This window comes from Branchiostoma belcheri, unplaced genomic scaffold (assembly GCF_001625305.1).
Source record: "Branchiostoma belcheri isolate BF01 breed outbred unplaced genomic scaffold, Haploidv18h27 scaffold17, whole genome shotgun sequence".
NCBI classification, from domain to species: domain Eukaryota; kingdom Metazoa; phylum Chordata; class Leptocardii; order Amphioxiformes; family Branchiostomatidae; genus Branchiostoma; species Branchiostoma belcheri.
This window is the reverse complement of record NW_017803157.1, coordinates 844,465-871,908: the sequence shown is the minus strand read 5'-3', so window position 1 is coordinate 871,908 and position 27,444 is coordinate 844,465. Positions and strand designations below refer to the sequence as shown.

At 38.6% G+C, this 27,444-nt stretch overlaps 1 protein-coding gene across 1 annotated transcript; it reads left to right on the top strand.

The window, feature by feature from the left end:
- Positions 1-5: 5 nt before the first annotated feature.
- On the top strand, positions 6-27,335 carry LOC109466698 (calcium uniporter protein, mitochondrial-like). The gene is made up of 8 exons (XM_019764448.1): positions 6-131; positions 11,362-11,431; positions 11,760-11,826; positions 12,145-12,248; positions 13,176-13,280; positions 16,404-16,570; positions 19,695-19,898; positions 20,719-27,335. The coding sequence occupies exons 1-8, from the start codon at positions 42-44 to the stop codon at positions 20,920-20,922; spliced, it is 1,011 nt and encodes a 336-aa protein (XP_019620007.1). The 5' UTR covers positions 6-41; the 3' UTR covers positions 20,923-27,335.
- Positions 27,336-27,444: the final 109 nt, after the last annotated feature.

The following is a 27,444-nucleotide window of genomic DNA, read 5'->3' as shown; positions in this document are numbered from 1 at the left end:
CCGCCCTCCCTCCTACGGAACATAGAAACGCCCATAAAAAGATGGCGGGCTGTCGAGTGGCGAGCTGGATCCCTCGATTCTTTCATCCCAACTTTTCCACCGCTTTTCCAACAACAGCAGCAAAACACAAGGTAGGTTCACGTAGCTATACCCTTGACGAAGGAATTCTGTGCGGGTTGGTAAGCGGGGATTTGCTGTGGGGTGTTTTCCGGGGGAGAAGTTGTCGGCTGCATTGGCGATGAGGGGCTACTGGGCCCCCTTTCCCCAAGCCAAAGCCACCGAGGCGTAAGAGGGGAACACCGCTCTGCGGGCCGCTTAGCAAATCCTACCGTACCTCACAGATAATCGTCCCACAAATAAACACTTACATGGCCCATTTTTCTCAGCGATTAGCTTATCTTGGTTGGCTTAAGTTCTGGATAATGATCTTGTGTTTGTTTGAGAGAGACCGACGCAGAGGGGGAAAGAGGTGTCTGAAGAGGTTATCGCAGATTAGAATTTGTGTCAGTCTTTTCCCAAAGAGTCAAGTGGGAGGGGGGCCACAAAAATCATTCCTTCGATATGTCGTTGTTTGGTGGATACGACATTTTCTTTGGGTCGTGGATTGTCTCATATTTAATGCAGTTTAATTTGGATGTGCTGATTGGGAGTTGGCTTGGTGTACGATTGGATTAAATGGTCAAATTTCCTTTCTGTGTGTGTTTTAATAAAGTGACTGATGAGTTTGTCAATAACCCAATAACCCCCTTCCCATGTGTAGAGATCAGTCTCAAATCTCTCGGGATATAAATCGTTACCACCCTAGTGTCATATGATGATCTCTTATTGTCAAACTTAGGGGTTAGACTAATGTGGTGGCAATATCATGAATATGATTTATGGTTTCATGTTTAAAAAAAAATCAGTGGTTTTCTTGTGGCCTAGAATGGTGCCTAAGGGACACTTTGTTGATTGCAGTATTCATCTACGAAATGCCTTTCACTATATCTTCTTTCTTTTTTTTTTTGGTCAACGATCCCAAAATTATTTACCTTGCTCTTCATATGTGAAAGTTTTTTTCTGTCCTTTCATGCTTTTTTCCTAAGATTGGTAACTTAAGTAAGAAAAAGTTTGATATTAGAGGTTATTTTATCAAGTGTATTCAAACTACAAGTTTGTTCCTCTTTGCCTATAGAATAAAGCATGCATTCAAATGATATTATTACATCTACCGGTAATGTCAATCTAGATTGTTTTTTCAGCACTAAGGACATTTCCAGTGAGTATTTTGGCTGCTCAGTATTCTAATAATGCATTGCATTCGTTACTGAGCCCAATTGCATTGACAACAAAGTAATGATAATCTGCTTAGCACAAATAATTGATCATAACAAGAGCAGCTAAGTCCGATGGGGCCCTGCAGTTTAAATAAAGGCGATTGATGAATTGATTGATCGTCTTGATAAGCTAGGTTTTTTTCTGTACAGTGCAAGTCTCCATGATAGCTGGTTGACAGCAGCTTTTAATTTTATCCTATTTTCACAACTTTTTCTGCATACTAAATATTTTCAAAGGATTTTTTATGAGTTAAACAAGAGACCCAATAAAAATGGTACAACTAATATTACACTCTTTTGACAGGTTCATCTTTGGTATCAAGTAAATCATTGATATTAAGTAGATAAACAACAAGGAAACAAAATCGAATATCACATTAAGGAACTTGCCCAAGCCGACCACTTGTCCTATGTTACTTTGGCTCAGTGGAGCAGTCTATTGTAAAATGGGTGGAAATTTTGCTGCGAATATCTTGTTCTTTGTCTTCTTGTCATGCTTTTTGTGTAAGAAGACCATTTGTCTAAGGAGACCACTTTTCCTTGTTCCCCTGATTGGTCATCTTAGACAAGTTTGGCTGTATATTATATATCCATAGATCACTCTAGGCTTTAAAAACCACCCCAGGACATGTAAAGGGACACTCTTGACTTTCTCATTTTGCTATCTGATAATCCAATGGTACAGAATACAATCCACTCCAAGATCAATATTATACAGTTATTGCTGTTCCATGTGTATGATCTGCCAGTAGAAACATATTTTCTGGCACAATTGCTTGTTGTAAAGTTTATTCTAGCTGGCTTGTTGAGGTAATTACCACTGATAATATCAGGCTTTCTGTAACATTAAACTTGCTAATCACTATTTTCAGTTCTAAGAAATCATGGCAGACAGTTTGTTTGTTTGAATAGGATCTTCATCAGTATAATTTCCACACTATTCTTCCTGGAGTCCGTAGTGAATCACCAACCGTTAGATAGTGGTGTTTGGACCATAGCACATGGAGGTATACTCCTGTTCTTTTTCGAAAGGTGTGATGGGTTCTTTAGAGATGCCTGAGGTGTGGCTCTCCCCAGACACGGGATCTCCATTTAACATTCTCTCCGAGGGACATCCCTAACTAAAGCTAGGTACTTATTTCCACATGAGTGGAGTGAGGAAAGTTGTGTAAAGGGCCTTTCCCAGGGGCAAAATGTAAGGGCATGTCAGGGATTCAAACCCAGGACCTCTGAGTTCTGGGCCATACACCCTAACCATTACGCCACACGGTATCACACAGTAGATATGGACTGATGCTTTTGCCAAACATTAATCTTTGCTTTTGAACCATAACATTGGGCAAGCGAGAAAAAAATGGTTGCTATGTAATTAATTGTCTCTTTCATTTAGGCCCCGTTCATGATTGGATATCTGTTGCGAATCAATTCGATTTTAAAAAATAAATTTGGGAACGTGAACGCTCCAAACCGGTTCCGTTGCGATTTATTTTGAACCACCTCGCGAGGTGGTCTGAAACGATTCATAACGATTCGCATTCGTAGGCCATGAGTCGGAAACGAGCGACTACTCGCCCGAACAGGCGTAAACTCTCCGCCTTACGAGCCGGGTTCCCAGGAAATGTTCAAAGAAATTGTGATATACATATGAAATGTAAGTCAATTCGAGGTGTGAAACCGTTTTCAGTGTGGGTGCAAATTTTGAATCACGGACGCAAAAATATATTTCGTTTCGATTCGGATCGTGGCCAAACCGGAACACATTTGAATCATGAACGAGGCCTTATACAGAGGTTTTTCTAGAAAAATTTAGCATGAGGGAGCAGATCGCAAGCATGGCAAGGAACGAAGCAACCGAGGGGGGATTTTCTAATAAGGGTATCACAGTTTGTAATGCTAGAATGCATTGTTGTATTGTTTTTACATCTTTAAGTGTGTGAGTAGCCACATAGGGTTCAATTTGAAAATTGGTATGAGGGAGCTGGCTGGTTACATGAGGGAGCAGTGCCCTTATTCCCCTGTTTAGATAAAACCCTGCTTATATACACAGAAATACTAAAAAGAGATGGAAATCAAATGCTGTATTTTTGTATGGTGGTGAAAGTATTGATGTAAATAGACACTAGTGTTGTTAGGCCAAGGAAAAAAAATGTTGTGTTTCCTGTTTCAGTCCAGAAAAAATTAGGGTCGGTAGGTAGGGATTATCTTATTTTATTTTTATTTTTTATTTTTTTTTAGTACTTTGCTGATTGCTGTGTTTATATAAGCAGAACATGATGAAAAATCGATTGTGCAATATTATATTTCATCACTCAGGTACTCAGGTGTCAGATCATGGAGCTTTAAACGGTCGATCAGCTCGAAGAACTTAACAGATGTCCCTAGCCCTTGCAGGGCTAAATTCAGATTCAGGTCCTGATTCAAGTCTACAGGTTTTCATGGTTCTCCCAGGGATTTGGGAGAAAAAAAGAAACAAAAAGAATTCTAAAGAAAAAAAATTAATCTGCACAAAATTTTAATTGGTTTCTATCCCTTTGTTTGCCTAAAAATCGATAGTGTGATTGTATCAATTTGAAACCCCAAAAAATTAGCTAAATCGGCGATTTAAGGTTATTGCGCAATGGACGTGCCCTATGACCTTCAACCTTTGGGGGTCATGCAGGCGTCAACAGCGCCCTCCCCCATGCCTTGCCAGTCCGTTTTCGTGGGCAAATTTCTGCTTTTTTAGAGGTTTTGCGACCTAAAAACTCACATCAGAGGAAAAATACACCACAGACGACATTTTCATGGTAAATATCGATAAATGGACCAGGCATTTTTCTGTCCCGTTGCCGATTTTTACTGTTTTCGCCATGTGCTTATAATTTGTTTACGTCGATAGCTACCTTTCCTCGTCCGGTTTTATGGGCAAATTTCCGCTTTTTTAGACGTTTTGGGACTAAAAGACCGACAAAGAGGGAAAAATAAATCATATACATTATTTTTATGAGAAATACTGCTATCATGGACCAGACATTTTTCTTTCGCGTTGCCGAATTTTTGCGGCCGCCGCATGCTGATGGTGCAGTACGGTAGGGAATTTTCTACGATTAGTTCGTAAATGTATCGGCTTTTAAACTTATTTTCGGAGTCGATGGCTTTGTTTTACAAACAAATCAGACAAATTATTAGCGTTGTTTACACGACTTCAAAACGCTAGCGGGGCGCCCGATGTTCCACCAATGACAGCGATTCTCTCGGTAGCGTCGTGCAAAATGTTTTGGTTCAGCAATATGCAGGGGTCCACACAAAAATAAGGCTAGGGTCGGCGGTTTTTTTAGGGTCGGTCGGGAAACAGGAAACACAACATTTATTTTCCTAGGCCTTACTATTCCAGTGGCATGTGTTCTGGTAACTTGTAAACTGAGACTGTACTTACTGTAAGTGGCAGTTTAAATAAGGGAAGATAATGTGGTAATGTCCTTACCATGTCAAGGCAGCAACACAGTTCTAAATTTTACGGTAGGACATCTTTATGGGGCGGGGGGTGGCGGTGGTACTGAACGGAAACCAAAAGGTGACATGTAATTTCTTTGCCTACAATTTGCAAGATGTTCTATATCTGTCTGTGTGTGTATGTATATGATATTTTGTACATTTTTAAGATAATCGTTTAAAAGCAAGATCATGTACGCGGTAGATTTTAGGTAGAAAAATTGAGAAAATTATCATTTTAGTTTACTAGCTGTCTCCCTGTATGAAGACTTTCAAATATTAACCTTGCCCAAGAGGCTGAGGGTTGTGTTTTGGGTAGCGTTTGCATATCACACCCACACATCGATCTTCCACACAACATACTAATTAGGGTATCACCACATGAGAAAATCCTATGAATCTGCTGCATTCCACGATATGACTATTCAGACTTGTGACGCATGTAATTGAGATTGAGAGGAACATAAGCAGATTTTAATTATGTCAAAGAATACCTAATCTGCTTAATTGATTAGAAAATGATATAATTTGTTAGTGCCAGGAATTTCATACTTGCATCATTTTCACATAATTTATTCAAATCAGGACCTCATTTGCATAATTTATGAGGAAATATTAGAATAACATTCTTTGTTGAGATATATAGGGTGGAAAATATGATCAGCTGGTTTGGCAAGTCTTTTTGAAAGATCTGCATAATCAATAATCAGTCAATAAAGGTTAACTACATTTGCCAAAGGTATGTGGTCATGGAACTCTAATTTTATATATTGTCCCTTAGGGTGTTGAAATCTATCATACTATGCTGTGACTAACTACAGTTAAGTACAGGTACAAGTCTTATGTAACAATTTGTAACTGATATTCATTGCCAAAAATTTCCATATTCCAGTAATGAAAAATCTCCTCCCAAACCAGCCATGCAAAAAAGCAGATTTGTTACGGTTCTAAATATATATGCCGTGGCTGGGACTTTTGTATCATGAAATTACGTCAAGAGTATTTAATCAGTAACATGAAAATTTGATACAGCGGCAGAAGAATCGATATGGCCTGACTGGTAATACGTGCCCATATGGTGGGTGCACTACTTCCAGCAATAATTTTTAGGCCTTATTCCACTCATGCAATGGATGGTCGTTGTCTATGTTTATTCTAAAGAGACTGTGGAAGTACATGATTGTATAGAACATTTGTGCTTTGCAAAGTTAAGGGTATTAGCACATATTAGAAATGCTGTCATCATACTGGTTATATCTAGACTTTGTTAGAAGTCATACTGTAATTCACGATTTTTTCGGGGTAATTTTATATGCTTGTGGTTTTCGCGGTCATTTCTGTACTGCGAACTTATCATTACCGCGAACAAATAATTCACTGACTTTCTTTCTTCTGCACCTACCTTCACCGCGAACATATAGTTCCACCTCCATACATATGTCTATTTGTCTCAGACCCGGACCTGTTTACTGCGAACATGAGGTGAATTACAGTAAATGTAAATTTTTTATGTTGTACATTTTTGTAAATTTTGTGTCTATCACGTAGGCCTTATTCAAGTTATTGTCACACATGTACATGTGCAATCAATTTGTTTCAGTCTTATTTTTCTGTTACATACAAATTGCTACACACTTTTCAAATTTTCTCACCACTTTTCCCCCACTCTGACACTCATATATATAGATGGTCAGTACTCATGATGGATATCATTTTTGCAAGCTAGGCAGATTGTATGTACGGTGTCCAATTCCCAGGGAAGCAATTCCCTTAGATCGCGAGCTTAGTGCTGTGGCACTTTATCTACCACCACAACCTGACCCATACTAATCTCACCTGACAATACAGTAAACCAAAAACAGCCTCAGTGCTGGGATTGAATTACTCAGGTCCAGCGTACTTCTCATTCCGTACAATACAGACTAATAACTATCATTTCAACTTAGCCGGAGATTCCAGCAAGATGGGTTAGGGCAATTTCGGGTAGCCCTTTGTCGCCGTGTTTTCAGTTAAACGCTAAGTCTGTAAAATGTACTTACAGTGTAACTCAGTCGGTGGTACGTGCATAATGGATATTCGGTCTCTAGTACGAGGAAATTATTCTAGTTGAATTATTGATGTTAGAATAATGTCCGTGCTCCCCTGGGACCCCAGGACGGTTTAGGTTCCTTTTGCCCGATGTGATGATGTTTTAAAAGTGACTCACAAACTGGGGAAAGGAGTCGTTCCAAAGGATAAGATGATCCTGAAAGCACACGAATCGATGTACTGAAAGTTTAATGACTTGCAGATTATGCAGGTTGAGTATTTCTATGACAGGTGAGGCATACGTAGTGGACTTTTCTCGGCCTAGATTCCCTTGTGATTGGTAGGTAGTACTCAAGATTCCATCTGAAGCGTCCCTCTAATGTTGGGTAAGGGGATTTCTTGGCCTTTCAGCACAAATGTGAAGCTATTCTTCAGGTTATGTATATAATTTGCACAATGTCAAGGTAAGGTGGCCGTTCTCTATTGAGGTAAAGAACGAAACTTTTTCTACAGCTGATACTGGCTTGCCACTACTTGAATTAATTTTGCTATATGCCCCCACTCTTATTGACAACTTACTTAATGATACATAAATAGGCTAATCAAAAACAGAATTTCTAGTTTGTCCAAATTTAGAAAGGGTCCAATGTCATGGGGTTAAAAAAGATTTCATTTCTGGTTGACTTCTTTATTCAATATAAGAATATGAATAATACATCTTGTGTACAATGACTGAAGGAATCTGGCATATTTATGATATTATATCAATTAAGATGGATTACTGTTGTCATTGAATTATAAAAGGTTAAAAGTGTTGTGTACTGTTGGAATTCATATACCAAAACATATATTACTACAGGAGAGAATGCATTTTGATGTTTGAGTGTCATAAGATTGAGTCTATAACATAATTGCATTGATAACTAAACTAGATGACAAGGGCATGTGTGGAGAATAGACATAATGAATATCATTACAGCAAACATGAATTGCTAGAAACTATTGCCATGTTTTCATGTATACTTTGTACTACCAAGTGGTAACTGTACAATGAATGCAGCAAAAGTCCACAAACAAGTCTACATTTGTATTTAAACACAGTAGAGTGTAGGTTAGGTGCAGGTAGACATCAGAAATACCTGCACTATGCACCCAGTATTTCTAGCCCTGCCCTTTGAAAACACATCTCTCCACCCCATTATTGACATTAGCTGAGCTCACCTTACCTCACCTCACCTATCCCGTAGTCTTGTGGATTGTGCCCATTATATCACCAAAGCTATTTGTCTCAAACTAGATCGGAGCTGTGGCTTTTACCCTGGAGTGCTAACCAATCAACACTCCCAGATCTCGGCCTGTAGCCATTTCCACCATTAGACTGATAACAGTCACAGGCAATGTCCCCACAACTAGTCTTTCTGACAAAATGCTATCTGGTGAAATAATACTCAGAGTACAATTATGCACTTGTAAATTATATGATTGTATGACCCAAAATTAGAGCCGTGCATTTGGGTACATTGGGTGCACAATGGGTATTTGTGTAGAGTTCATGTCAAGATATACTAGTACTATTCTATACCTAGTATAAAGTATATTCTTGACATTCAAGAAAAATATAAAACTTTTGTTTATTTGTTCTCCATCCGTGTTAAATACATTACATACTCATATTACTGTTCTTCCTTGCTAGTTTGCAAGGGTAATGATGTAATTGTAAATAACAATTGTTGATTACATTAACATAAATAACAGGTAGAGAACAATTGTAAAGGTGCGTCGATGAAGATTAGACATCCAGGTAATGAGAATTTGCAAGGAATTACTACTCAAGCAACTGGATAGATTTTAAAAAAAACTGTCCGATGTTTCAAGTAGAAATTGTTGGCCATTAATTATATCAGTCAGAAAGTCTGGGATCACCTATAGTCTTGAAACATCTGACAGTCTTCAAAATTTATCCAGTTGCTTGAGTTAACAATTCCTTGTTTAATTATATCATAAAGGTGATTAGTTGACTTGCTATAATGAGATTGTCCATTGTACCTGTACCTGTGGTTAGCCTGACTTATTTGTGGTCATTGCTGAAGTGTGTGTCTGACATGGGTCTTGCTAAGTACATCCTTGCTGTGCTCTTGGGACCATTACTGGAATTGGCTTGCGTTGTCCCAAATTCATTTGAGTATGGACATGCCCAGCTCGTTAATGTAGGGGAATTTGTGGCATTTCATCAGTCCAGACTGATCTCCACTCAGTTCAAATGAAGCACTACAAGTCTAGACCATAAAGAGATGGAATTGAATGGGTTGCTGGCTTTTAGGACCCTTATGTAATAATGTCTATAAATAGTATAATTGGAAATTGTATTATGTTTGTCTAAAACAGCATTATGCAATATTCATTGTGATGAAATAAATTTTCTATGAGCAGCGCAGTAGAAGGGAGCATAATTTAACTGTTACACTTACATGTATTATTATAAGCATGCTTGAGGAATGTACTCCAAATATGCCAAATAATATGTGTGTGTACTTACCAATTTAAAACCTAGGAAATTGGTGCAGGTTGCAGATGTGTATATCAACAGTAACGAGGAAAAATATTTTTGGAAATCATTGAAGACATCCTTTAGGACTAATATAGCTATCTGTATAGAGATGTAGAGCAATGTGTCAGTAATGGCAAGAGATAATTTGTTTGTAGCATTGTGATCTCCATTAGTGTAAATTTCACTCTATTCTTGCTACAGTCTGTAGTGAATCACCAGATAGTAGTGTTTGGACCATTGCACACCGGGGCATTAGATTCTTTTTAACATCCTATCCGGGGGAATTGAAGTCCCTAACCAAAGCTCTAGGTACTAATTTTTACCTGAATTAAATTAAGTGAGAAAAGCAGCGTAAACAGCCTTTCCCAAAGTTGTGGATTCGAACCCATAAGCTATGGGTTCTGGGCCAAACACCCAACCACTACACCACACGATCCCACCTTTGTACTAAGTAATTTGCCCGCTGACCTCAATTTCTCTCTACATATTGATTTTGAGAGGCAGAATTAGTGATTGATGATGATTGGAAGTGTTTCATTGCTTTCTGTTGGCATGTACTTTTCTTATTATCAACAAAACACTTAGTCTAATACATCCAAGCATGGAAGCTGGCAAATGTGACTACACTGCCATCGCATTAGATAATCAATAGTGGCTGTAAACTGTGAACAAAAATAGGTGTTATGTTGATAAAGTAAACAATATTCAAGGACAGTTCAATATTATTGGACAAAATATGGAGATTACTTCTGGACGTTTGAAGTGACATCCTTCACTTTTCTTCAGCATCACTAATAATAATATGAAGTTGACTGAGAGAACTATGTCAACACTTACCACGATAGATGATAAAGATAGATCACGAAGATAGATTATAAAATATAGGTGTTGGTATGCCTTTTCTACAGCTAGGACATATCAGGATGGCAAAGAATTTACCCTGTTCTGAAAATTTCCTTTCAATAATTGTGTTCTTATTATTCCAGTCATGTTAATGTCATTTTTGATAGACCAATAATTTGCCGTTTCTTCTCTTCCTTTGTTAAAAACTGGGTGAAGGGTCATGACCCGTAGGCCTCCACTGTAGGTTCAGGTTTTAAGCTTGTTCCCTTTAACAATGTTACGCCTGATGGAAAAATCAATGAAATTTTCTTCAAGAATATCCTCGCATCCTTGAATTGTTAGATTTCAACAGAAAGGGGCAAGAATAAAGGTGATCAAGCAACTAAGAACCATAATCCAAAACAACATCCTTGGGTGATTTCTAGCAGGAGGGTTGGACCCTACTATGCATTTTAAACACATGCAGAATGTTGCTCCATTTGGTAATCAATAAGTTTCAGGGAAATCAATGGTCCATGTGGTTCAATCAATAACCTCGGGCTGTTCAGCACCAGGGACAGGCCAATTTTGGGATCTAACTCTAGCCTCCAGCAGCTAGATGTTAGGTCTTTAACTGTAATCATTGCCGTGTATGGATCAGATGAAAGAAGGCATCCATGCATTGGACATTTAGGTGTAGTTATGTTCAGCCCCCACTAACTGTTAATAGCTTCATGGCTTGGGGTCACAGTCTTCATTTACCGAAGAAAGTTCTGAAACAGTTTTATTTCAGCTTTTCTTCCCTTTTTTTTCCCCATATTATAATCCATGCGTAATTAAACTATATGTTTATTATTAAACTGGGTTTTGTAAAAGATTGAAGATTTTTACCAAAGACAGCTGGATCATAGCATATTTGTTTTTAAAAGAGGTTGAAAAAGGTGTGCTGTATAAATACATGTGTACATTAAGATATATGCCAGAGCTCAAACTTAAACTCAAACATTTCAGGGCACTGGTGTACCCAACGAAAATATGCGAAAATATTTGATTCACCGGTGTACTCAAAGAAAAAAATTGGTTCACAGCTCCAGTTTGTATTGGAGCAGTGCACCCAATATATATGTGAGCTTTTTGCAGTCAGATGGTAAACGTAATTCTGTCTTTTCTTTGCAGATACCTCAGGGCTGCCATGCATGGATGTGTGCCAGGCTAGCTTTTAGTACGTCAGCTGTGAACTATAGTGGTAAGGAAACATTCAACCTGCTTCAATAGAACACACTTTTTCTGTCTGTGTATATGCCTCTTCAATAAGTATGCCTGTACTTCAGTGACACTGCACTACCCGTTAATGTTCTTTCAGCATACTCAGTCAATGTCTGGTTTTGTGTTTGAAGTTCAAACTTTTGAACCAACAGAAAGAATGGTTGTCACCTAGAACTTGCAACCAGTTAATCTCGTCTTCTTTCATAGACTGATCCAGTGAGGCTTGTTATAAGTTGCTTCTCGGACGTGTGACGTCAACACTGGGTCAATCTCTGTTTTTGTTTGTTTGTTTGTTTGTTTGTTTGCAGAAGTAACAGTTGAGTACAGAAGCGGGCTGCCCAGTGTGACGGTCCCACTGCCATCTAAGAATGACAGGTCAGTGGTTGCAATTTTTATCTTTTAAATAGTTGACAATATCTCCTTTGGTAATGTCTCCCTTTATGGATGACAAAAATTTTTAGGAGGGGTCGAAGATCTGCTGAAAAAGACCTCCATTAGCCTAGACTGATGCAACGTAACCTGTTTGCAGTCTCGTTTTGCAATCGCCATCTTTATTGAAAACACCAGCTGTCAACTGTCAAGGAGGTCATGTAGCATAAAACAGTACCTCCATTTTTCACAAACACAAAGACATACCAAGAATAATACCTCCATTTTTCACAAAGGTAACAGCTATTTTTTTCTATCCTGCAGGTGTAGGTTCACGCTCAAACCCATCAGTAACACAGTAGGGGACTTCCTGAGGTACCTGAAGGATGAAGATGGGGGCATTGAGAGGACTGCCATATACACAACTGGTCAGTCACTGTATACTTTAATTATGCAGGAAGACGTGTTGTTTTTTGTCAGTTTCTTCCTCTTCTTCTCCAAATCAAAAAGGTCAATGACCTAAACCAGACTGTCTGTTACCATCATGATGGTAACTAGAGTTGGGTTACATCAATTTTATAGCAAGAGGGATTTAGACTCCTGTCTGACCATATATATGGATGTGTTTGAGTAAAAATTAACAGATGTACTAAACTATATACAATGTACTAAAGGTAAACATTATGCATTTGCTTTGCAAATGTTACCTTCCTAAAAGTTTGCGGTCTGAGAAAAATGGAGGTGTTTGTTCACAGAACGATATGTGTATGGTGGCGGTAGGTGCAGAAAAAAGAAAGTCGGTGAATTATTTGTTCACGGTAATGATAACTTTGTGGTACCATTTAGTGACAACGAAAACCCCGAACATAAAAGTACCCCCCCCCCAAAAAAAAAATTCACGAATTAATCATAATAGGTATACTACAAAAAAGAACTCTTCTAAATTTCAAACCTTTGCCAAAGCCGACCGTAGTTTACTTTATATGATATTCTAAGTTGAAATATGCAGTTTGTGTAATATCCATAATTATCATACCATAAGTTTCATCAATTATCTTGTTAATTAATTGACAGTAACAGTGAAGTATATTATACCCAACTGGGGCTTATTGCATTGATTTACATGTCTAGAGAATAATAGGAAAACTATACAGTGCTTTATCTGTATCAGTATGATTTTCATGGTTCATCGCTCATCGAAACATGTTTTTCAATTATATTGATTATATCACATTTATATGATATCATTACATTTTGCACATATATTCCTTTTGTTATTAAATGTTTGTATCTCTTGTCTAGATACATGTTTATGGCACTAACAATGTTATAATGTAATTTTTGTCCTGAAACAGAGGATGTGAAGATTGCACAATCAACCACCATCGACCAGTTGGTGCAGAATGACTTCAAACTTCTTATCAACGACACCATGTATACTGTCCAGGCACCAGACCAAGGTAAGTTACATGTACAGTTATTGGGTATACAGCCCCAATTTTGGAATTGAATGTAATTTGTAAAAATGACTACGGTACATCTCCTTTTTATCACTTGTTTTATGTATACAAAAATTAACTAATGAAATATACATGTCATGTTTGTTTACATGAAAGGTTTTATGAAGGGGGGTGAACAGAAAGGTTATGGTGTGTACATGTAGCAGGTGCACTGGAATCCCTACAAGTAGTGCCTGAGGGGGAATATGCCATTAGGAAGATGACTGATGTCTGTGGTTAGCCAGGCTTTTAATTACGGGTCAGAATGGATTATTACCCAATATCGGGATCTCTATATATAGAGAGAGAGCAGCAAAGAGGCTGTGTTGAGAGGAAGCTCACCATGCAAGTCAATTAGCTCAACCTATGAGGGCTTTCTCAAGGACCCCATAGGTGGCTGATGTGTTTTACTGTCATGAAGTGGATTAGGACATGTCCCTGTATTACAATGTATGTGTATCCACTGGACCTAAAATACTTTTTTCGGCATTGAAAATTACCCGCATCAGACAAGTTTTACCTGCATCAGTCAGACTATGAGAAGTATGGATCATACTAGAAACTATTCAGAAACCACTGCCATCATTTCTTTTATATTTCATACTGGTGTTGGTGACAGTGAATGTCCACTTTGTATATAAACCAAGTACATGTACGTGGACCTGTGCAGGTTAGGTGCAGGTAGACATCAGAAATACCTGCACAGCCCCAATTTAACCTATACTAAAGGTGCATATGCGCCCAGTATTTCAAGCCCTGGAATCACAGCTTGAAGTGATCTAAATACTGGAACAGAGACAGTTGGTTCAACCTACCAACCTGCCTGTGCTATAATTGCATATCACGTGTCAAGTTGAAATATTACGGATGAGCTTGCCAAATTTCGTTCAAAAAAATGAAGAAAAATACTATACTACATTTGCCAAAACTGTCACCACTAGGCAAGATGCACAGTCGTTTCTCCCTTATACATACTTATAATAGAGGATGCTTTTAGCGAGTAATGTTATCTGCACCGTTGCTATTTTGCACTTTCTGTAAGAGATCGGTAGTGCTCATCAGTACATAGATCATTTACCTCCTACTGCCTGGAGGCACTTTGACCTCATAAACTCCAGAATGTTTGCTGAGTTCTATATCCAAGGTTATCTGGCATTGTCCTTTCACAGCTGCCGTCATTTCCAAACCAGAGGTCATTGTCGTAATATGCAATTTTGAGAAATTGGATTGTGAATGAAATGGGACGTCATCTGTGCATCGGGGGGCTGTCATTGTGCTCGATTAATTAGGTACTGATGGAATAGGCAAAGCCCATAAAATTACCACAGAGATATTGTCACACTAGATGAGAACATGTCATACCATCATCCACGCGCGCAGATATATGCCGTAAATTGCAAAAAGATATTGGAAAACGATACTAATGTTGAGGAATGCCAAAATCAATTCCTGAGGAAAAGAAAAAAATGCGAAGAAATGAAGATGAAGAGTCTCTTATTCGCCACACCATACTCAATGTGCTTGGTCATTTGTTTAACCTTCATGACCACATAGATTTTGTAATGAAGGCAACATTTCTTTGCCAAACCTTTTTGCTATTAGCATGCTTGCATCAGTTTTTGGGGGTTCCCAGAGGATGTCATTCATATAATCAATATGGCCTAAATCACGAACTTCCAAGTACCAGCAGTATAACTAGTATTTGATCCTGGCACTCTGGGGCAGCCCTAATTTTTCAAAAGGTGTGGTGGGGTTTGAAGTCTCTAACAGGCATACATGTGGGTGTGGGGTAGGGTGTGGCTCTCTCCAAACACAGGACCTCCATTTAACGTCCTATCCAAGGGACATCCCCCAACCACAGCTTGGTTGTACACCTGTGTGAAATGAGGAAAGTCATGTGAAATGCCTTTCCCAAGGGCACAGCATTGGGATATTGTCAGGGATTCAAACCCAGGACCTATGGGTTCTGGGCCAAATGCCCAACCATTATGCCACACAACGCCACTAGAAAATCAATCTAGATGCAGATGTAGATGGCCGTATGGGAAACCTTTAAGTTGGTACATTAATGCCAGTTAATCCATTTGACTGACACCTTCAAATCCAGAGACTTTCCAGGTGGGCAGGGACCAGCTCAGAAGTGTGATACTTCCTCGGGTGCTAATGTGTGAAAGTGTTTGGTATGTTCTGGAAACATTGCGATAACCTTGTGTTCCTTGCAAAGCCATCTGAGATTTTATACTTAGATAGATGTAGGAAGTTCAACTGGTGAAAAGACTTGTACTTGAAACACTTCCATGGATGACATCCTCTGGGAACCCCAAAACCAATGCGAGCGTGCGAATAAAAAAAAAAGTTGCTTTCATTATGAAATCTATGTGGTTGCGAATATGAAGGTTAAACAAATGACACGGAGTTTGGTATGGTGAATAATCTAGTCTTCAAATTCAGTTCTTTACATTTTCGTCTTTTTCGTTTGATTTTGGTATTCTACGACATTTGTATCGTTCTCCAAAATTTTTTTTGCAACTTACAGTATATATTTGCTCATTTTTTTACGATTTGCAATATGGTTGAAAACTTTTTTTCTGGAAACGGCCGAAAATTTATGCGCGCGCGGATGTCATCCATACATTCAAATCAACATGGCCTAATCTCTCACAGGTAATACACTCATGATCAGTCCCCTCCATTGATCATGTCACCTTTAAGACATTCAGCACACCAAGCCTGTTGACCAGGTCATACATAAATGTCGTCTTAAGAAATGAGAAATAAAGGTAGCAGCTACGGCCTAGTTCTGGAAGACTGCCCAATTACTTACATGGGACATGTGGTCCAATAAAATATGCTCTGCACCGAACATACATGTAGGAGCTGTGTACTTATTATTTTTTTTACTTTGGGTGCAACGATGCACCTAGATATTTATGTAGGATTTAGTATGTACTATAATTTGTACATTTGTATACAGCATGTTCTGGATATTAAAACTTTGTTAATTCTATGTATGAAATCTTCCACAGGGAAGATATAGGGATTTAGTTTGGGCCCCCTGGCAGCTTGTTTTGTCATGTCTTCCAGGGAGGTTACTGTCCATGTCTGAGGACGTGACGACCATGGATGACATCAAGGCCATGATCGCCCAGCTGCACACGTCCCTCAACATCGAGCAGTTCCAGCTGCAGAGGGAACAGGACATCCTCAAGAAGATGGAGGACCTTCAGGTGGAGATTGAACCTCTGGAGAAGGTCAGTCACGTCTTAGCAGTTGTTTTGTGTTGTATTCTTTATTCACACATACATGTAAGTAAATGATAAAACCCAACACAAAGGAAAGATACATAAGGCCTTGGGAAAAAATATTTTAAATTTTACTGTTTCCCAACCAACCCTAGAAAAAACTGCTGACCCTAGCCTTTTTTGTGTGAAAGGAGTATTCACGTCCTAGTTTTAAAATATGAAAAAACATAAAAACGTGAAAAATATTAATTCTTTCAAGAAGTGGGTTAAATGCTGCATGTAGGGCTGCAGAAAACACTGAGCTTATAGTAAGAACCTACCAACCTGCCACTATCGGAACAGACGTAAACTAACCAGGATGGCACCCAGGCTAGTCATTTCTTGCTCCACAGAATAATTTTCACGCCTAGTATGGTGTAGAAAATGGTCTTCACATTGCAGTTATTTTGATGGAGGGTGTAATGTGAGTCATATCACTGACACTCACGTCCTTTAGATGCAGTTCTAATCTCGTAAATGACAAAGAAAGCCCCTTTTTATACATGTAGACAGATTATAAAGGATAGAATATAAAAAGGTAGACTAGTGGGCTATTTTCTGTAAAAGCTCTTACTTCTTTGTACTTGCAGCAAAAAAAAATAATCATACAGATGTTACCACATAGATGCAAAACCAACATTTGCTTTTAGCAAAAACAGAATATTTTCCATTTTTTCCATGAGTTGTATTTCTAATTCATTATCACAGCAAAATTGTTCAACACAAAGTGAGCTATATATAGCCATACAAATGTAGCTTTTCCAAACCACTGATCCAAAGAAAATACAAGGTAGACATTCTGACAAATGAGATACACAGAGAGAGCTTGGCACTGAAATATTCGTTCATCCAGCTATAATATTTCTTTTGTTGGCAGTACCATTTTTCAGTGCTCTACATCAAGCCAACGTGTCGTTAAGTAAACATCTTGTTTAATGGGAATCAATTGAGAATACAGCGCACATCCATAATTTATATAATGTGGGAATACAATATGTTAGAATTCGACCTAGTTGGCCAGAGTACATCAATCAAAAGGATGGCGTCATCTTTCTGAAAAAAAAAAAACAGTTGGATTTTTGGCATCATCAGAAGGCAACAAATTTATGTTAAGTTTTGAATGCACCACAGAACTAGTAATGTAACATATCAGATAGATATGCAAGACTTAGTAATTACATGTATTAGAACTGGAAAACGCTCAATTACTAGAAGAAAATTGCAGCTCTGTTGTCAGCTGCAGCTTGATTTATGCACTGGTTGAGAAACAAAATTAGGTCACTGATGTCATCAAATTACAAAACAAAGAATTGTTGCTGGCTCAAAAAAGACACTATGGTATGTCTGACTGATATGTCTCAAAAGTAGGCGCTCAGTTAGATGTTGTTGATATAGATTCAACTTTTACCGTCTTAATCGAGATTAGTTTTCTTCCTAATATTCTGCACTAGCTTAAACGTGAAAAGGTTCATTCGATTGACAGTATCCGAAATGTAACTTTCTCTGGATAATGAAAAGGAAATATGATAAAGCTAACAAAACCAAAAAAAGTCATCTACCATACGCCATTACGTTAGCATCGGCCATGTTGGATAAATCAAGATCGTATCGTAGACAGCATCACTTCAAATTAGATTCAAGATGGCCTAAAACAAATTAGAACCTGATTGCATGAATAAGGCCTTTTGAATCATTAGTGTGTGGGCCTTTATTCAGTAAAGTCAGAGAGGAATTGTAATGAAATGCTAGGCCATAACCAAAGCAATTTAATTACCCAGTACTGTTTTTACTCCTACTTATAAAATGTGATTTGTGACAAAGATAATGACTCATTTTCAGTTATGGGATGAATACACACAAAAACTACAGACACCACTATGCAATCTGATGTTAGAAGCCCATTTTTTTTATAATGCAATCATTTCTTTAAAAAACTGTTTCAAGCCCTTAACTGACAATTATGACATGATAGCAAGCAGGGATAAAATATCTGGGTGGTGCCAATATTCCTTAATTGGAAGTGTAATATCACATGCCACATCAGCATCCTCCCACTGCAGTAGCCACCTGTAATGACAGGGGGCTCTTCAAACTTCGATATTAATTGCCATTAGAATACAATAGAATACAAGACATTGTATGCCGTATCACCCAAGGTGCCAGCCTTACCGTAGGTCGGATTGCCCCATGGCCAAACTCCGGAGGGTGAACCGACCAGGGGACTAAGGGTGATGCAGAATTCTTTTGAACATTTGTAAGTCTGTATGATAACCGTAGAATCCTGTGTGATGCCACTAGTTATTACACAGGCTGAAACACTGGTACATGTATCAAATGTTATCATGGCTCAAGTCATAAAGCTGTTTATATGCCATATATTCATACTGGTAGTGTTTACTGTTCTACATAGTCTGTGTCTGAAAATTTTTGTGCATCTTGATTTTTTCCCCCTATTGGTAACAGATGTTCACAGATTTCTTGCATCTTCTTGTTCTTGATTTTTTTTCCCTTATGGTGCCAAATGTTCACAGATTTCTCCTGACCGATTGTTCTTGTCAGGCTAAGAAAGCTATAGACGTGTATGCAGCGAAGCGAAGCCGCTTCCTTGTGTGGGCGGGGTTAGGTTATATGGCGCTGCAGTTCGGCGTCTTGGCCCGGCTGACGTGGTGGGAGTACTCCTGGGATATCATGGAGCCCGTCACGTACTTCATCACGTACGGGATGGCCATGGCGGCGTACGCTTACTTTGCCGTAACCAGACAGGTACAGTGGGCATGGCAGGATGTGGTTGTTGTACAGGGGAGCCCAGAACGCTGGTGTGAGAACTAGTGCAATTTGTGGCATACATGTATTAGTATTTTACAACCTCTAAATTTGATCCTTAGGCCATGTTGATTTGATTATATGGATGACATCCTCTGGCAACCCCAAACCTGATGCAAGTGTGAGAATAGATAAAAGTTTGTGGATGTTTATCATTGGTCAAAAGTTTACCTGTTCTCACACCGGTGTTCAGAAGCTGCCCTTTGACTATTGTACCGTGACGTTCCCGTGTCTGTGTGAGTAATCCCGTCCCTGATGTTTGTACCCCTAGGTTAGAAAGGAGCTTGACACACGTGCTGAGAAACGCACCACCTTCATAGTGTACTCCGGGCTCGCGTACATGGCCTTGCAATTCGGCCTGTTCGCTCGCCTGACTTGGTGGGAATACTCGTGGGATATCATGGAACCCGTGACGTATTTTACTGGATATGCGATGTCGATGGCTGCATACGCTTACTTCATTGTCACGAGACAGGTGTTGTATCATGATCTATTTTTTTTTATCGAACAGTGGTCACTTTGAATTTGAAAAGTCATTTTATAAACTTGTCACCATAAAACTGTAGAGCCAACATCTGAACTTGGATGCACTGTTGCTAGATGCACTGTTGTGTATAACATGTCATTTCAAAAACATTGCGTTCCTTCTCATAGTTAGGCACAGTTGTATCATTTTTTTTTTTTTTGCCATGACAATTTGTGTCTTTTCAAGTATAAAGTGACCAGTGTTGTTAACATTGACACAGTACTAACCAGGTCTTTTTTTTTTATTTCATGAACATACATATCAGATTCTATACTTGACTGCATACCTTTGTTGTTTCTGTACTTTGATCTGTTACTGTAATAGTTTGATTGGTCCTGAGTGTTTCTTTCATCACTATTTTTGTTTCCATTACATTTACTAACTTGACAGCATTATCTTGTTGTTATGGTGTTTTGTGACTTCCGGTAGGGAGCTTGGCTTGTTGTGTGCATCTTTAGCTTGTACATGTACATGTATCATGACATTTACAGAAAAGTCAAAGGGTTGGGAAAGTAGTCTAGAATAAGAAAGACTACCAGAATCATTTGTTATCTCACATGCTTAAAAAGACTGTTGAGACTGTAGTCTGTATATAGGATTAAGCATGATTGTTGAGGTAGATAAGAATATTTTATCATTATTAAGATTACAGAATGATCTGACTATAAAATTCAGCATTGCACCATCATTTCATCTCTAACTGACTGTTATCATCTTTTATGCAGGAAGATTAAACATGTCCTACCTTTCTGCCCCCCTCCCCCTACAGGAGTATGTGTACCAGGATGCTGCAGACCGTCAGTACCTCCTGGGCTTCCACAAGAAGGCCAAGAAGGTCAAGTTCGACGTTCAGAAGTACAACTTCCTGAAGAGCCAGATCTACCAGTGTGAGGTGGACCTGAAGAGACTTAGGGACCCCCTGCAGCTTCACCTGCCCATGAAAGACGCAGAAGACATCGCTAGGCAGGACTAATGACCGCTGGGGAGATTAGTATAGATTTTACAAATAAAATGTGCTCATAAATGTAGTCTGTTCATGATCATATGCGCATGGTTGGCTGTAGCATCAAGCATGGCTGTCAGTTAGGTCCACAGTAGCCTCCGATTTGCACTGGCTGCACTTCAATTGCCACAAATATGCAAACGAGTCCTAATTTGCATATGTGTGTTCCTAATTTGCATATTTGTGACATCTTAGTGTTGCCATTTTGTTTTATATGCCTGTACACCTTGTGTGTTGTTAACTTCTATTGCTAACAGATAACATGAATACAGGTTGAGGTTAGCATTAGTTGTTTTTGACGACTGATGCACTGCCTGTTAATGTGCTATGCAATAAAAACTTTGCGGGAACGGTGGTTGCAACTCAAGCATTAGCGCAGAGAAGTTTCCACCAGTTCCTCCAGTAAGAGTGGCCATGGCTGATACGTGATAGGGCTATCCAGTCAGTTTACCTAGCTACCTGCTCCAGACCTTGGCCACATTACCATGTACATCTACATGTATGTCCATGTGATTATGTCCTTTCCATATTAACTGCCTGATACAGTGAGGCTTCCCTAGCTACCAGTGTAACTTTTATCATTCACTTCACATAATCCTTTGCTAAACTCTGGCCTCAAGTTCTCAGATGCATTGTCTGGACTCAACATGGCACTCAGCAGCCATATCAAATTCATCCCAGCTCGAAATGACCCTGCATGGTACTGGTGCATTGAGAAAAACTGTCTATTTCACGCCTGTTTTGCAGGGTTACGTCAAACTGGGATAAATGGCTGCCGGGCGTCAAGGATTTTGATGCATTTTGGGATTAAAAGTCAAAGCTATGCAAAGGATTATGGGAAAGTGATTAATCCTGTTAAATCACTGAAGTAGAGCTGTTTCACTATAATAGTTCCAGATGAAGTGTTAGCCAGTCTGTATTTGGCAAATCTGTGCAACTCTATCTCCAACTCTCAAATGCTTCTCAAGGGTATCCCAGCTTAAATCCCTTTCTCTTGTCTGATTTCTTGGCATCCCTGCAGGCATTAACCACCCTCCACTCCATTACACACTGATGCAGAACTGATATGTATCTCATATTCTGTACATAGTTGAGGCAACAGATCCAACTGGCATACTAGTACCATGTGGAAATATCCAAGTCAAGGAAAGAAAATATCTTGTCCATTTATTATATTCTACTGGTCGTGCTTGCTTCATCCTATTAATGCACACAAAGTCAACCATTCCATTTATGGTGCACAATTGTTTAGATGGTGTTTTTTTTTTGTTTTATTTTGGATATACTATAGTTGTTCGTACAGTGGCTGCTTGTCATATTGGATGTTTAAGATTTCTTTCAACGACGCACAAACAGAAACAAATGAACGGTAGCCAAGACTGATATCTTGGTTGTACAAGTTGTGTTGTGTGTGTGGGTGGACTAAAAAAGATTTTCCTGCCCCCAAGAAGCACTAGAGAAGAGCCCCCTTATCAGATTTAACTCTCTGTAGTAATATTCAAGAATCTAACACGATGTAGATAGGCATGATAAAGACAGGAGCTATTTGCTGTGCTGTGCTAGAGGGGGAAGTGACAAATGAGTGTGGAAATTTCCAAACTTGACTAAAACTGTACAGAGAAATCCATTTTGAAAGTCTGCAAAAGATCCTAATCAATAAGACAGTCTAGATAGAGCTCAAGTTTCTCAGGGTTTATTAAAGCCATGGGAAGCACATCAGAAGGTTTTGACTGGAGCAGAAAGTCTATAGATGTACTGGAATGTCATTAGATTTAGCTTGGTGGGAAGCTGTTGAGGAAGTAATGGTCATATGAAATGTGTCACCAGGTTATTTGCTTGGTGAAAAGGTGTAGAAAAGGCAAGGAAGTTGCAGAATTTCAAGAAATTTGTGATGATGGACCTTCTGAATTGTAGCACACACCTTAACACCTTCATGTTCTTAAACGTTTTCTGAAGGAACAAGAGCTGTCTCCTTGATGACTTGTCATCTCCAAGGAGATGTCAGAGGCTTGCTATAGTCTGTGTGCACAGAATATAATGATTACAGCATGGTTTAACCTATAATGATGTTTGCCATGCACCAAATAACTAAAGGGTTCTTAATGTTGACAGGATGTATGCATGTCAGAAATATTGCTCGTAGACAGCAGGTATTATTTTTTCATAAAGCAGCAACTTAAGCCATGCCCGCAGCTATGGTATGTAGACAACGCTGAAGTTTTGATTAGGATCATTGACTGCAGTTCAATCTTGAAAGCTTGATGCTGTCTAGAGTAACCAGTATTGTTGACTGATGACCAGTGTTCTAGCCAGCCTGATTTGTTTTCCTTCATCTCAATTTTGTTTGACGTAACATCATGTTAAGCACCAGAGGCACAAAAATCCTAGCGCGGTCTGTGGGAATTCTCCCCCAGGAAAATTTTTAATCTGAAATGCTATTTCCTGCATTTTGAGGGGCATATATTACAACATTAATGTTAAATGTTAGTTTTAATCACTTTTCTTTCCATATGTAATATGTATAAAATCAAGACACTAACTTTTGTCCGTCAAACTTTTTTTTGCCATTGTAAGAAAAAATTCTATCAATTGACAGAAAGACAGGCACTGGCTAGGACACTGCGCTTCTCAAATTGGCATACACATGTATATCAAGACTTGATATATGCCATGATTAGCTTACGTATGTACAAAGGTGGTGGCTTGCTATATGCACCAATATCCAAATTGAATGAGAGTTACATGTAACTCAGGTTACATGTAGTAAATACGTATATACCTTGTACCATATTTGGGACGTTTTGTGGGGTTTGTTGCTGCCTGGTTATTAATTAGAAATAAAATGTGTGTGTTTTAATATCTGTTAATTTTTCTTTATTCAAGTGTATTGAGGATTGTTAACTTTGTTGCCCTAGAGGTGTAGATGGAAAATATGGAAGATATTTTGTGAGGAAATATTCCTGAATTGTAGGTCTCAATGTGATACAATGAAGACAATCAGTAGTACTTTACCACAGAACATACAGTACACTATGGGTTTTGTACATCAAATACTGTCAATTGCTATGTAACAAAACGTACCTGTACCACCTACAAGTAGCTCAAACTTTAAAATAATAATTGCAGTTGAGAAATCATCCAAATGTTGGCTAAAGTAGTGTAAAGAGATGCACAGAAAATTAAGGATCACCAATTCCGAAAACAGAGTTCTAACCTCCTATTTTGCTGAGTTTGTGCTAAGAAAAGTATTAAAGTAAGACTGGTTATCGAATGTGACACATGTACCTTGCAGCCAAATATGGATCTTGTACTTGGGTAAAATTGAGCACGCTGCACTTAATAAATTTCAACACTACGTCTTGTTACCATGTGTGAAGTAAGGTATGTACAAAAAAGGACACCATACATTGTGACTTTGATGTCAAGGTAACAGTTTTCTGGTGGTTGAAAAATAATGGTGTGAATCCTGATGTGAGCAATAAGGGATAGTCACAAATGTTGCTGCTGTTTTCAAATGAAAATGCTTTTGAAAGAGCCAAAGTGATGTGAGATTGGCATTAGATTCAAAGTCATATGTACATTGTAGCACATTCATGGGTCACATATTACACTGGATTCCACAAATTAAAGCATGTATCTTTTAGGCTACTTTCTAGCAACAAAAGTGACTTCATTTGGAGATGACTGTGACTTTGTGAGACCCTCCCTAAGGATAGAATTGTACATGCACATTCGCTGCTGCTCATTGTTTACATGTTCATGTGAGGAAACTTTGTGCTGTAGCTGTCAGACCATGTATTGCTGTTACAGTATCTTGTTGCTTTCTTTTTGTGTTTGTGCGATGTTTAGGATAAAGAACATTTCTGCCAAGGAAGCTCAGAAAGCCAATTCATGCTGCCTGTATTAGATTTGAACCCACAATATTGCTTCATTCTATGCAAAGAATTTAAGGTCCTGTGCAGAAAGTTTGGACGTGAACATCAGATGTTTGTAAGATATGCTAAAGACATTGTGGATTTGGAAATTCTCTTACTATTGCAGATTTCATAGTTCAGGATTTTTTGGCCGCATGATGATAACATGATTCAATGTTACTTACAGAAAAATGCATTTGACAGAAAAAAACACTCAATACACCAAATTTCTATTGGTTACAGTATACAATATAACGGGGTAAAAGTACAAATGTAGGGGGAGAGCAGTTATTAGAATGGAAAAGGACTAAAAAAGAATTCTGTTGGGAGATGTTACCGTTACAGTTGAAACATTGAGAGCTAAGAGGAGGGGCAGAAATATTCCAGATGACCCCCTAGTTCAAGATAGAACTAATCTTCTAGTGTACTAATGGACGTTTAGTGAGAAGAGATGTGGTAGTACAGGGATTTTCCCACTCAGAAGTAGGTGGTGCTAGACTAGATTAAAATCTGGATGTACACAAAATGGGGACTATTTTTACAGCTACATATAGACATTGTTATGAGTACACAACAACTGAGGCCAAATGACATCGTTGGAAAGGAAATTGTCAATGTACTTAACGCTCTAGCTTGCTGCAAATGCATCATGTAAGAAAGTTGCACACAGCATTTTTAGACACTTCTGTGTCTTATGTCATCTGCACCTTTTGAGAACCACTTATTGAAAAGGAAATTTTGCATTAACATGTACTCTAATAAGAACAATTTGGAATTTAAAATGAAGTATTATAATGATATAATGGCATGTTTTGGTAGCTTAGAGAGAATGCGATACTATAATAAAAAATATAGAGGTAGGCAAGAAATGGGTGAGAAACTATAATTACTGCTGATGTTCAGAGCTCGAGAGCACGGGAAATTTTATACTGTTTGTAAATACAGGGGGAATTGCTGGGTACATTGCTACAATGAGAAAACTTGCACATGTATTTCTACTGCAGTCTCAAAGTTGATACTCCAGGAGCTATAGGTTGTCATGATAAGACTGTAGATTTGAACCAAGCCTGTATTGCCAACATTTCTCTAACTTAGGTAAGAGTTGTTACGCTGTTAGATAAAATCATGGACTGTTCTGATGTTACTTCTCAAAGTGGTTTGTTCCAATGTTTGTTTGCTGTTGAAAGTAAAGTCTCACTCTGTTTTTGGCAACGCCTCAGGGGTGGGGGCATTTGTTAACTGTTGTGATTTAGTACTAATATTGTATGTATTGTATACATACTTGTAATGGTTTGATGTTGTTGGTACCGAATTTTCAGGTGTGTATTTTTCCCAGGTAGTAAAACAGTTCAGTTTAATCGGTGGTAAACAGTATGGATTTGTTCTTACCCAATATGAATTCATCACTGTCTTTTTCACAATATTGTTACTGTAAAAACATTTCCACTCATGACATACTGGATGAACATGTATATGTAGCATTGCCATTGGCATACTTGTAGGGAAATGGTGTTGCCTAATGCATGGTGTTCAGAATGCACATTTCAGTGTACATCTGCAATGGAGGACTGTTCAGGGCTTTCATTCGAGGGGTTGCTCTCCACAATGCACCCATGGTTCATTTCTAGCATTTGGCATACCAATTTTCCAGCGGGAAAAAAAGTTAGATCGGCAGGTTTTTCCTAGGCTTAGTCTGGTTGAGAGAAACAACTATTTTTCGCCTTAGCCAGATAGCAACCATGTTTTAGCAAACTGAAAGCACTCCTCTGGACTTCCCTGAACAGTTGCTCGGAAATGACACTGGCAAGAGGGTAGAGGAAAAAGACCAATAGACCAGAGGTGGAGGTTTGTTCTGAGGAAGAGAAATGCGACTGTGTTGCTGGATTGGTTTGACACTGTGCCTTGGCTTTTGCAACTAAAAGCTAGGCACTGCTATAGCTACTGTTTGTTTCCAGGGTTATAAATGTGATAAGGGTTGGAATCCTGAATACGGACAGTACTGAGGACAGTTCAGTAGAAGGCATGACAAACTGTATGGACTTGTGCAGGGCTATGCAAATGATGTGTAACTGTCAAGCAGATATTTGGGTGAAGGATTGTAACATTTCGTGGTTGCCAAATCATTTTATTCCTTACCTATCATTGAGACAATGTGTGTAAGAAACCTTTGGCAGTCAAAATTTTATAATCTTCCATCCACCATCTGCTTGGAGATGATGTTCGTTCTGTCCAGGATGATTCAGTTTCTATTGAAAACTTGAGTGTGTATGAAAATTGTGTAAGAACCTTACTGAACGAATACAAAAGCATCATGATCAGGTGGATTAGTCAGGAACAGTTTTGCACTGTTGTTTAACAAGTTTTAACTGACTGTGTGACAAAATACATGTACAGGTACTTTTACATTATGTTTCAAATAAAATTTTGATTGTGTTGGTCTGAATAGAGTATTGTCAGTCCCACATTGCATTTGTTCAACTTGTGTCATTTGCTTGTAGCTTTTACTGTGGATGTCAAAAAAACACCAATAGTGGAGAAATACTTTGGTATTTTGTATATGCCACAAATGGTGCTGAGA